The 12,901-nt window shown below is 46.2% G+C and overlaps 1 protein-coding gene and 1 pseudogene across 7 annotated transcripts in view; one reads left to right on the top strand and one right to left on the bottom strand.

The window, feature by feature from the left end:
• PRUNE2 (prune homolog 2 with BCH domain) overlaps positions 1–12,360 on the bottom strand; it is a 242,660-nt gene extending 230,300 nt beyond the window's left edge. For 5 of the 7 annotated variants that reach the window (XM_044767588.2, XM_070495528.1, XM_014832665.3 and 2 more), the window contains exon 1: positions 12,072–12,354. In XM_044767588.2, the coding sequence (XP_044623523.2) occupies positions 12,072–12,107 (36 nt within the window). In that variant the 5' untranslated portion in view covers positions 12,108–12,354. Of the gene's footprint in view, positions 1–12,071 lie in introns of all 7 variants that reach the window. The other 2 variants (XM_070495531.1, XM_070495530.1) reach the window with 2 other exon arrangements.
• LOC106825712 (small ribosomal subunit protein eS4, X isoform-like) lies at positions 4,779–5,845 on the top strand (annotated as a pseudogene).
• Positions 12,361–12,901: the final 541 nt, after the last annotated feature.

Here is a 12,901-nt window from a genome sequence, read left to right as displayed (position 1 = left end):
AAAAAAAAAAAAAAAAAAAAAAAAACAGAAAAGTTCCCCAATGATCTTGGTAAACACTCAAAAGACTAAACAGAACCCGAATCAAAGTTGAGGCTTATATTAACCCACACGGATCAGTTGAAATACTGCTCACCTTTCCCTGAAAGAAGCCAGCCCTCCAAAAGGCAGTGGCTCTGGGAGCTGTTTATTCTGTAGTTGCCAAAGGGTGAGAGAATCCTACCCACTATTTCAGCCAGGAGATGCTGCACGCAAACCAACCAGCTGCTAAGGGTCAGGGGGAAGACGGAAGTTAAAGAAGCGAGAATGGAGGGCAGAGAGCGACTAGCCCCCTTGCCTCTCTGGAGAAGGGCCCAGGGACACTGCCTTCCCAGGGAAGCAGCCAGGCACGTGTCCGCTCAGACACACCCGTGGCAGAAGAGCAGCTGATCTGTGCACCTGCTGAGACACTTCTGTCTTCCCAGAGCCAGGTGCCAGTCTGGCCGGCACCACAGACCACTTGCTAGAGAAAGTGTGTATGAAGAGCACAAAGACAAACAAAACACTTCTCTATTCAGGATGAACTTCTGCCTCAGCTCCTCCTTTTCCATTCTGGAGAGCGAGAGGCAAACAGACACATTTGTCTTTTGCACCCTTCAATTAATTGATGGATAATTTTTCACGGCAAAAAAAAAGTTGGACTTTATTGAATTGATGAGCCTTTTTTTTTTTAAAGCCACTTACTCTAAAAGTGCTGTTTTTCTCAACTGAGGAAAATAGTTCTGTGGAGTGGGAACTCTTCCATAACAAACTTTTCAAATAATTGAAAGTCCATCAGCAGGCTGCCCTCCCTCTCCGGTTGTCCTTAGGGATCTTATTTTAAAGGTCCGTGGTCATTGCTGCAACTTTTCTGTGGAGTCCAGAACCAGATTTAGTTCTCGACTCAGGATGGGAGTGGGGAGGGGGTTTCTCACATCCTGTACACGCCACAGGCCTATTTATGCCTCCCCACATCAGGCTCACATTTTTAGCACCATCACTCTCCGTCCTGACTCATGGTCACTCGTTATAAACCATGACATTTCACATATCTCGCTCCACTTAAGAACGAGATCTCCTCTGCAAGGGACTTTTTCAGACAACCAAAGGCTTACCCTCCATGTGACAATTCCTGTTTTATTTTTTTCTATTTTAATCATCTGAGTTGGAACTTTATCTGAAATTGCTAATATACCCCACCTTTCTCCTAAATAGGACACTGAGCTTAAACGATCTTCTTCCTTGATTATTCAGGGTCATTACTGTGAACATCACTGATGCTATGGCCCCCAGAGACGATGAAGATGTTTAGGACTATTTGCCTACACCAGATGGAACAGCACTTACGAGAGCTTGGGTCTGCTTCTTATAGGTTCTCTTTGGTTTGGGGTTTGTTTGTGTGATTCCTCATTGTAAGTTATCACCAATTACAGCCTCTAGCAACCTCCTCTCCTTCCATCACCCCCATCTGAGAAAACCAAGCTCGTGAGTATTCTGTCAAAGCGCCAATTAAGTAATGACGATGACGATGACGGCTAACATTCGCATGCCTTTGCTGTGTTCCCAGCATCCTCTGAATGATTTGCAGGTGTCACCTCACAAATGGGCTCCAAGATAGAGTTTGGGGGATTTTCCTGTGAGAAAAGAACTAATTATAATGTTTTCAATAATCAGTTTTAGTTGTCTGAAGGAAAGCTGCCTTTGCATAATTCCCAGTTTTCAGGAGACCTCGGGTTGTCTGATGTTGCCAGATAAGTGAATTCCAGGCCCACAAACTGCTGCGCGTGCAACTCATTCCATCCTGGATCTCCTTCTCTCCTTGCCGCTCTGCAAACTTGCTTCCCGCTTGAATCCTTTTATTCTTCTCTTTTCTCCTATTTCCCTTCCAACTGCATCTGCACCTTCCTTCTTGCTTTTCTCCCCCTCTTCCTTTATTCCTGTAAGTGTCTTGAGTATAACTAGGAGTTTTCTGGGGCGACGCTAAGCCAGCAGACTCCAGAGCAAAAAGTAGGCTCAGCCCAACTAGAGCTGAGTCCTGATCCCAGCTCATCTCCTTGTTACTGTGTCAGCCAGAGTGAGCTCACCCACCTTACAATCGAGCAAAGTATCCCTAACTTCTCCAGCAACAGAGCGGCAACAACAAAGAAATCTGCAAAACCGACTTCAATTTTTAAAAAAAGGAATCAAAAATTCACTAAATACCCACAGTATTTCTAGTCACTCTCAGGGTCACACATCCTATCTTCCAAATAGTTTACCAGTCTCTATTTTTCTTTCACATGGGCATACAGTAAGAAAAGTCTCCCAATTTATTCAACCAAATCATAGACAGCCCGGGACCATATTTTTCTCAAAGCACGTTCTCAATAATATGGTTGCTTGCTTGGTTATTTGAGGGTTTTTCATATAAAACAGTCAACAGAGAGAAATGAATCTCTCTTGGGTCAAAGTGAACTTACCACCCAATCCTTCTATAAACCTGTCAAGTTGTTCTCTCTCTCTCTCTTTTTTTTTTGGTGAGGAAGATTGGCCTTCAGCTAACATCTGTTGGCAACCTTCCCCTTTTTTGCTTGAGGAAGATTGTTGCTGAGCTAACATCTGTGCCAATCTCCCTCCATTTTGTATATGGGATGCTGCCACAGCATTGCTTGATGAGTGGTGTGCAGGTCTGTACCCAGGATCCAGACCTGTGATTCCCCAGGCAGCTGAAGCAGAGTGCACAAACTTAACCATTATGCCACTGGGCTGGCCCCAAGTTGTGCATTTTTTATTTGAAGAGAATTAAATGTTCCAGGAGATCTGGTGGGAAGAGGCACTTACGGATGAGGGAGAGGGTCCTGGAACGGGAGTCAGCTGATCTGGGAGCCAAGTCTGGCTCTGCTCTGTATTGGCTGTGGAACCTCGGGCAAAAGTCTTGCCTCACTAAGCTTCAGTTTCCTCAAATGCAAAGGGAGAATAATAGCTACCTCACAAGACCACTGTGGGCACTAAGTGAAAAAACGTGTCTCTTAGAGCTAAGACAGATATTCAACAAATTTTAGTTGAACTAAAGGGAGCTAAGAATTATCCGTGTTTCAGTGAAATACAGATAAATCTTCCTGGCTCTCTTGTCCACCAGTGGCTCTTTCCATGTTTTTATTGCTGTGAATGGAGAACATATTCTTGTCTTAGTATATGCATACCTGCTACAGACCTAATGTATTATTGTGCTTATTTTCCAAAGGAGGAAAATGAGACTCAGCTAACGTTGCCTGACTAGCAAGTAAAAATGGCAAAGTCAGGCTTTGAAATCAGGCACCTGGCTCGAGAGCCCACGCTCTTAGCCACCACGCCCTTCTGCATTTAGGGGAAAGAAGTGAAGAAGAGGACAAGAGAATCTCTAAGCTTCCAACAAACCCAAAAATGCTCTAGGAAACTCTTCCTAAATCTTCCTATTTAGGGCTGTCAGCTTCTACTGGGGGCTGCCTCATGGCTTCCAGGTTATGGGCTCAGCTATAGGAAAGTGTGGTTATTGCTGCTCCCAGGGAAGCCACCAATCACTAAGGATGTGAACACAGTACAGTTTTGATGGTGTGGATGTCTACTTTCAGTGATCTGTTTTGAAGCCCCCACACGATAGTCTCAGTTACTAAAAAAGCTAATTCCCAAATGTGAGTAGAGGAACCCTGAACTAGAGCAGACTTTTTGCCAAAATATATTCAAGATCACATACATTATTATAAAATACCAGTGTCCAAAAAGGATAAGCCACTTATTTAAGAGATACATACACATTAAAGCAAAAGAACATTAAAACAAGTATAAAAAGATAGAAATTAAGCAATAAAAGTAAGAAAAATTTATTTCAGAAATACTAGCCCAAGGAAATTAAGCACCAACATAGCTTGGAGCTTCCTGGCAGCCAAAGCAAAGAATAGCAAATGCGTGGAGTCAAAGATATGCAATTTTTCTAGATATCTATCATTTCAAAAAGACTCTTGCAGCACAGGCTCATAAGAGTACCTGGAAAAGTCTGAGCACATCCCAAAGAGTTAGATGAAGTGGAAGACCGTGATCTGCTCTACCACAAACAGTCCTGCTGGTTGGACGAGCGGTCTGACCAGGTTTATCCCATGCATGAGGTCTGCAGTGCCAGGGCTGGACAGAAATACTAACGAGGCCAGTCAGGAACGCCTTCACCTTTCCTCTTAAGGACTCTGAAAAGCTTCCCCGCCAGTCTCTCTCATGACATCAGTACTAGTCCAGAGGCAGCAGAACAGGCTGGGCAGACTTGCTGTAGTGGCTGGGATTGGCGAGTCCAATTTTTCACCTTTGAACCACACAACGGAGGATCTACGGCTCTGACAGTCCCACTCTGTTTGCTGATCTGCCCAATGTGGTTCTACAGAGGCCCCACTCCCCTCCTCTGCCTCTCTCCAACCCATTCGTGCTTTAATTCAACCAATATTTACAGATTCCAAATAGTCATGCATAAAAACTAGCCCCATTATTTTGAAGTAACAATTTGTATGAAGTACATACCATGTGCAAAGTGCTGTCTGGCGCTCCTTGACCTTAATGTTTCTCACCTTCAACTAAACCAACCTAGATTCCTGCATACTGCTGCCAGCCCTTCTTCGGATTCGGATCTCTAGGAGTCTGCACCTGACCATCCACTTATTCATTTTTGAGCCACTACAATGTGTGATGCTTTGTGCAAGACTCTTGCCTTATGGCTTCATTCATTCTAAAAACACATCGCTCTTTTTGTGCTTAGCACAGTCATGGCTCATGGTCCCAAGAAGCATCTGAAGTGTATAGCAGCTCCAAAGCACTGGATGCTGGGTAAACTGATCTGTGTGTTTGTTCCTTGTCCATCAACTGGTCCCTATAAGCTAAGAGAATGCCTCTCCCTCATCTTTTTTGTTTGTTTGTTTTTTTGGTTTTTTTTTTTTTTGGAGGAAGATTAGCCCTCAGCTAACTACTGCCAGTCCTCCTCTTTTTGCTGAGGAAGCCTGGCTCTGAGCTAACATCCGTGCCCATCTTCCTCTAGTTTATACGTGGGACGCCCACCACAGCATGGCTGCCAAGCAGTGCCATGTCCGCACCCGGGATCCGAACCAGCGAACCCCGGGCCGCCGAGAAGCAGAACGTGCGAACTTAACCGCTGCGCCACCGGGCCGGCCCCTCCCTCATCTTTTTTTAAAGAACAGACTTAAGTACGCCCCGGCAGGAAAGAAGTAAGGAAGATCTGCATGCAGCAGTTCTTTAAGATTGATGGCAAGGTCCAAACCGATACAGCCTACCCTGATGGTTTTAAGGACGTCATCAGCATTGACAAGACGAGGGAGACTTTTTGTCTGATCCACGACACCAAGTGTTGCTTTGCTGTTCATTGTATTATACCTGAGGAGGCCAAGTACAAGTCGTGCAAAGTGAGAAAGATCTTTATGGGCACAAAAGGAATTCCTCATCTGATGACCAAGGATGCTCACGCATTCCACTACCCGGATCCCCTCGTCAAAGTGAACGATGCCTTTCAGATCAAATAGGAGACTGGCAAGATTAGCAAGTTCATCAGGTCTGACACTGGTGACCTGTGTATGGTGAGCAGAGGAGCTAAGCTGGGAAGAATTGGTGCGATCACCAACAGTGAGAGACATCTTGGTTCTTTTGATGTGGTCCATGTGAAAGATGCCAACGGCAACAGCTTTGCCACTTGGCTCTCCAACATTTTCATTACTGCAAAGACAGCAAACGACGGCTTTCTCTTCCCTGAGGAAAACGTTATCGTCTCACCATTGCTGAAGAGAGACACGAGAGACTGCCAGGCAAACAGAGCAGTGGGTGAAATGATCTCTAAGTGACACGTTGGAAGGGTCTTTGTACTTAATTAAAGATAATATGGCATGATTAATTGCAAAAAGAAAAAACAAAACAAAACCTACTTACTGAACACAAGGCACTGCACCAAGCCCTGGAGACACAATGGTGAGAAAAATCATACAGAGACCCAGGTCTCTACGCCTATCAATCAAACAAACGTGCCCAATGGACATATAATGACAAGCTGAGATAAGTGATCTAAAAACATCATCAAAAAAACCTGACTTAGACTGGGGCGGGGGGCAGTCATTCAGCAAAGGCTTCCCTTCTTCTTCACCTAATCTGAGGAAGGAACAGTTATTTAAGCCAAGGGGAGCAGGCGGAAAAGCCAGAAGAAGTTGAACAGCAGACTGGCCCAGATCCCAGGGTCATGTTAAGAGTGTTGTCTGTTCTCCTAAGAGCGGTAGAAAGTGACGATGAAGTTCTAAGAGAGGGGTGGGAGTTGTGGAAGATGCTTTCACAGTGATCTCCGTGGCAGCAGTGAGAGAGTTTGCAGGAGACCGGCTAGCCCACCGTTGCAGTCATCTGGATGATGTAAGCGATGCCTGGGATATAGCAGTGGGGAAGGGATGGAGGAGGAGAAAGCTCCCAGTTGGAGAAACTGCATGAATAACAATGCCATTCACTGAGATAAGGAACTGCAAAAAAAGGACCAGCTTCGGGGCAAATGGAGAGAAGCAGTCATCGGTCCAGGTTTTGTGCTAAGAGCTGTAGGCACATTATTTTGGCTTTACCAACAAACCTGTAAAGTAGGCATCACTATCCCATTTTTCAGATTAAAAACGCAAGACTGTGTTATCAACTTAGTTTTCCTAACTCAGACTTTGTGGGTCTGATTTTTCAGGGTAATCTAGTGTCCAATTAACCTCTCAAGAACTCTTAAGAAGAAAGATTACCTTTCCCAGGAAACCAAAGCCCAAAGCACAGGGCTCAGGTAGAAATGGATCTGGGACATTGCCAGAGATTTTGAGCAGGCTGCTCTGGGATATGTGGCAGGGCAGCCATATATGATTGCACAGGCTGCATACTGCACAAACCCAGAGGGCGCCAGTCATATAAAAGTCCACGTGAATGCTGCCTCCTGAATATAGCAGGCCTGCCGCTCCCCAGTTTCTTTTCAAAGAGGACACCAAACTCCATGACTTTCCCAAAAACCCGAGGGTTCAAGAAGAATCAATAACGGAGACAACACCGTGCACTTTCTCTCTCTGGTCCCCAGATGCTCTTTCCTCATTTGCAGCCTTCATCCAGACTCAGGTATTCCTCCTTCCCCATTTTCTTTGCTCAACTAGCTCTCCGAGGAGGGACAGGTGTAAGAAGAGCAATGCCTCCATCAGCAAGTCACCATTGCTTACAGGAGCTCCCCGGACTGGCGCACCAAACCCCAAACGATGTTAATATCTGCCTCAATAAAAGCTACATGGAAACAAACAGGTTATACCAAAGCTCTCACCTTTTGCCTAGTTAACATAAAATATTCCCCCAAATGACTGAGTAAACGGTGTCCTTGACCACCTGATCACATGTGCTCCCATGTGGACCCAAGGTGCTGTCTGAATGACAGTGACCAATTCTTTACCTTGGAGGCAGATCAGCCCACTCTGGAATTTATGCTGAAAAGTCTGGTTCTTCTCCGAAGGCCTTGGGGCTGGGACAATCCACAGCTCTTGGTCTGAAAGCTCCAGGCAGTGAGAAATGGAGCTGACTCCAGGACTAAAGCAATCAAGGGCTCATCTCATCAGTCCCTAAGGGGGTGGCATCACATTCACAGAAGGGCTTGGATTCCTGAGTTTCCGGCTCCTGAATGCTCTGGCAAGAGGCACAGTCTCAAGTGCACTTTCCCTCCCTTATGGTGGGGAGGGAGCTGCTCCCGTGGTCTGTGATCAGAAGGAGCTCAGCTCCCCAAATGAAACTGCCAGGCCAGCGTTTCTATCACTACTAGTCCTTACCACAGCGGCCCGTTAAAAGGTATGGAGCACTCACTTTAAAGATGCTTTTTATTGACAAGCATGACCTTCTTCCTATGAAGGAAATCAGGAAGAATAAAGGGTTTTTCTTTCTTTATTTAAACCCTATCTCCTCTATCAACTCTAATGTGCTTGTTCATTTAGAGCTTTGAATGTGCTTTCTTGTCCCCATGCCACATCCCACAGAGTATGAGTTAACATTTTGATCACCCAGAATTTTTCTTCTATAGAAGTCCACATACTGACCCAAACCCACCACAGAAATGAGCCCTTCATCCGCAGCTGTCACTGCCGAAGTGGCAGGTGCATTACCCAAACTGTAGTGGCGACCCTCTCTCCACCCTCTCTTTGAAACAGCATTCCTGGGACGGTGATGTGCTCTGTATCCTTCCGGTGGCAGCTGACACTGCCCCCCCCCCACATACCCAAGGCTGACTCATGACCCACGTCGTAGCGCATGTGAGCTGCAGTGACCTCCACCCATGACCAGCTGCTTAAATTGCATCAGCTGGGGAGGTGTGGGCAGTGGGAGAGGTTCAGCTGCCAGTTGACCCAGTGTGGGGACCCTGGCTGCCTGCCAGCCAGAGCCCCAGGGCTCCAATTCCTCATTTAATTAAATTTTTTCCCCAAAGTTCACGGGACCTTGGACCACTTACTGCCATCATGAGGCCATCTTAGCCTGAATACTTTTCTGAGCTGGCCACTATGAAATTGGAGGACATTTCCCAAATCACAGCCTAGGGCAGGGGCCCTCATTCCCTACCCTCCTTCAACGTCTCTTACCACAGAAATGGTACAACTGAGAATGACTAAGACACCACCATAGAAATGGCATAACTAAAAATGGAAAGCATGGCTAAAATTTAAAGACTGTCCTGGAACTAGAAAATGTGATCTCCCTTCCTATTCCAGGTCTGAATGCGCAGGTGGAAGCAAAGCCAGGTGGGCACTGACAGGAGAAAAAAAAAATGTGTTTTCCCCCTCATTTCTAGATCTAGCAATGAGTGTCCAGATCAGAAACATCACTGGGCTCTCACGTCGGGGGCGTAAACGCAGGTAAGAAGCATCACCATTTGACGACAGTCTGTGTTGTTGAGGGTCTAGCTTTCATATGCTGACACTACTGTCTCGATTGCTTTAACAAGAATTGTGTCGATTCCATTTTTGTCAGTTTCTATTTGTCAACAAGGCACCATTTCTGGAGAGCGTGTTTGGCACGAGTGACCACTCCCCTTTCTGCCCTCCACCTTCAGCGGAGGTTTTTTACAAAGAAGCTTTGGGCACCCAAGCCTGTCCTAACCAGGCAGGAGGCAGGTGCCCTAGGGGAGCATTTGAGCACCAGGAGGGGTGATCCCTCTGAGGCCACAGTTTTTTGCCACTTCTCATAAATACCCAGTATTCTCGGGAATGAAGGGTGGGTATCGGAAGGAGAGCTTTAGGAACAAGGGGAAATAGGATTATATCAGTGAATCTGCCTCAATTAGAGGACCAGCAGGACCACACTGGGATGAAAAACAGAATTGAGAGAGTGTTCTCCCAATTTCTACAGAATTAAGCTCCAAACTACTTGACCAAAATTCAAAAATATCCCTTCCCCTTCCAAGATTTCTGCTCTACCCAAAGGCCTGGCCTAGAATAGAGAGCTATTTCTCTCCTCCCAATGAGAGATGAATAATAAATGCTCCTAGTAGAGGGCAGAGGAACAGAAACAATTTCTCCAAAGTTTTGATTACTGGAGATTTTATCTGTGGCTAATAGCAATTGCATTTTGCAATTTAAAATTCCTTTGGTCTATTGGAATTAGCAGGCACCAGTGATGATGAGGTTATGTTAAGACTTTGGGAGGAACATTGACTATTTCAAAGCATTAAAATATATATACCATGCCTGAAGAATAGCAAAGCAAGAGGTCAACTGGCAAAAACCTGCCAATTAGACCTTTTTTAGGTATCATATAGATAAGTCTATATTAATGCCTGATGGAAAATAGCTTAAACATAACACCTAAATGCTACCTAATTCTGGTCTAATAAGCCTTAAGTGAGAACTAGCATGATAATTTTCTTCTCCTTAAAATGTTTTCCCAAGGATTAGCCTAATTTTTAAAAATCCTACTATTTTATTATGAATAAACTTCTCACAAATGATTAATTATTTGTTAATTATTGATGCAATTTTTTCTCCCCCAAAAAGGTTATCTATCCTCTAAAGCAAAAGGTTATCTATTACTATAGTTTAATGTTGCATACTAAGTAAACATTTTATTCACCTAGAAAATGTAATTTGTCAGGGGAAATGTGACACTATAAGTGACCAAAACACCTTTGCTGCGGCTGAATATGAAAAGCTAATTGTGATCGCTAACAAGAAATCTATTCCAAGAAAAAAATAAAATTAGCCATAATTGTTCTTCTGGCTAAAGCAAGAAACTGAGAACAGCATTTCAAACAACCTCTTCTTTTTCCTGTCTTTTCTTTTTTTTTTTTTTTTAATGATGCAGAGCAATTGCTCGTCTAATGAAGGGACTCGGTAAATAAACTTACACATTACTCAACTGATTACTCTGAAATAGGGAATTTTCCCATCCCAGCAATTGCTCATCAAAAATGAGACAAGGCTCTTGCTCACATCAGACCCCACGATCTAAATGCTCATTGTTAAAACAAATGTTACAGGAGTGGGGCACAGGTGCAGTCTAAAACCGCATTTATTGTCGATTGCCATTCATTTTCATCCACACGCACACACAAAAACAAAAATAAGTTGCCAAAATTGACTTCCTTTATGACCATTTCTCATTCATTGTTAGGTAAAGAACAAAGAGCATACTTATACTATCAGAAATGCAAGGGAGATTCCACGATCAGTATTTTCTTTCCTGTGCTCAGGTAAAACTATGGGAGAGAGAGCAATAAACACAAAAATGATCACAAACTTTCTCAATTCCGATATCCCCACAAACATTCAACTCTCTGGGAGGCTTATAGCAGAAAACAAAGTAATTATGTTAGCATTAATAAACTTAGTGGTCTTTTTAAAGATACTTACAGTGAAAGCCTCTTAAGAATCACACTTCCGTCTGCACTCCCCTTGTGGTGTCTGCACTCCCCTTGTGGTGCGAGGTAAAGAAGTTACAGTAACAACCCTGCAAACACCCTGCCTTGTGATTAAGACCTCACCTTAATGCAGAGTTTGTATTTTGGCTTCTACGAAGGTTTAAAGGTTAAAAGCATCATAAACTATGCATTCGCTCCTATGCCAGGCCCATAAAAGGTGCTTTCACTGTTCATTAAAGATATTGTTTCTAAATGGGCAGAGGCTTTTTTTTTTTAAGTGCAGAAACAGAAACATTTCCATTATGTCTATTACTGCTTTGCTGGAGAGCCAAAACAATTTGGAATTAGGAAACTGCTGGAATCTGTTGTTCCAGAATGTGTAGCAACTGTCAACAGACACTGAAATTACCACTCGCTCCTCGGACAGCGGTAGGTAAAACACAGCCGACCAACATGCCGGTCTCCTCCCAGGAGAACAAGTCTGACAAACCCCACATCACCAGCAACAGTTGGGGCTTTCCCCTTCTGCCTGTGCCGTTCGAGATCTGAGCGGGGACCAGAGAGACTCGATTCACACTAGAATATCCCGAGCTCCTGCACTGGAGCAAGCTCTGTGTGAGGGATGCTGGGGTAAACTGCGCATTCGCACGCTTCCTTCCTAGTCGGCACCGTGATTTTCTCACTTACGTTTTGCCACCCCCTCCAGCTAAAGTGCAGTTCTAAGGGATTATTCTTTTTCTTTTACACTTACGCGTACTGTATCTGCAGAAGGCTGAGCTCTTTTTCTCAAGGAGTGCCACACCCATTCATCCTCCAGCCTTCAGGAGCAAATTGCAGATTTGACTGGATCTGCCTCTCTCCAACCTCAGGCCAAAGGGACCAAAACTGGACACACGGCACCCAACTTCAGCCAGGCCACGACCACCTCCAGATCGGCACTTTGGCTGTGGGGGAGGATTATGGAGACAGACTGCTTGCTGTAAGCACCAGAGTTCCAGAGAGTCTTTCCAGAGGACAGCCTGCACACCCTGACAACTAAGTGGCAAAGTTGTTTCTTCCTCCTTTGCTGCAATGCCCTTTCCTCTCGATCAGCTCACACATGCCCGCGGGCGCGCACACACACAAACACACACATACTCACACACACAGCCTTGCTCCTTCAACTTACCAGTTTAGACTTGGCGCGTTGCAAAAATTCTTCCATGTCGTTGCGAGAGGTTTGGACCGGGGGTACCCGGAGGGCGCGGAGGAAGATCCCAGCCTGGCGAGAAGAGCAGGGTCTCGGGAAAGTGGCCCGCCAGGGCGCCGCGGCTGGCTGCTCCCTCCTACCGCTCGGAGGCGGCTGAGGCTGTGGCTGCGCCCTCGGCTGTCGCGTCCCAGGGCTCTCCGCCCCACCCCCGCGCCCCGCCGCCCGCTCAGGCCGTCCGACTCTGCCCTAATAAGGAAAGTGGGTGCGACTCCCGGGAGCCCCGGGGCGCGGCCCGCAAGGTGGCTGGCACGCGCCTGCGGGGCTGAAGCTTGAGGCCAGGGCGCAGGGGCGGGGATGTTGGGGGGATGGCGAGGGGCTCCTCGGCCAATCGCAGGGCCCCGCTGTGGCCTCCTGACGTGGCGCGCCGAAAGATGCTGCAACCATGGACAGCGCCCAGAAGTGAGAGCCAAGAGCAAGGGGCTGCTGCAGAGGGAGGCTCTGCCGCAGGCACCGACACTGTCAGCCAGGCAAGGTGGGAAGAGGGACAAGGGGGAAAGAGGCCCCGGGAGAGCCCCTCTCCTCAGCCAGCGCCCCCCTGGCTGGCTGGCACGTTACAGAGAGCTCTAGCGATCAGTTAATGAGCTGGCTCTGCTGGCCTGGCCAGGGGATGTACTCAGACCGACTGAAGGCGGGGGTGGGGATGGGGGACTGTGTTACTGCTGAACCAAAAGCAGTACGACCTTGATGGAAAATAATCAGAAGAGCAAGCTGGGAGGTTGTGCTAGGCTGCATCTTTCTTCCTTACCAGC

Source organism: Equus asinus, chromosome 23 (genome assembly GCF_041296235.1).
Source record: "Equus asinus isolate D_3611 breed Donkey chromosome 23, EquAss-T2T_v2, whole genome shotgun sequence".
Classification (NCBI taxonomy): Eukaryota; Metazoa; Chordata; class Mammalia; order Perissodactyla; family Equidae; genus Equus; species Equus asinus.
Note: the sequence above shows the minus strand (reverse complement) of the source record. Positions and strands in the feature narration are given on the sequence as shown.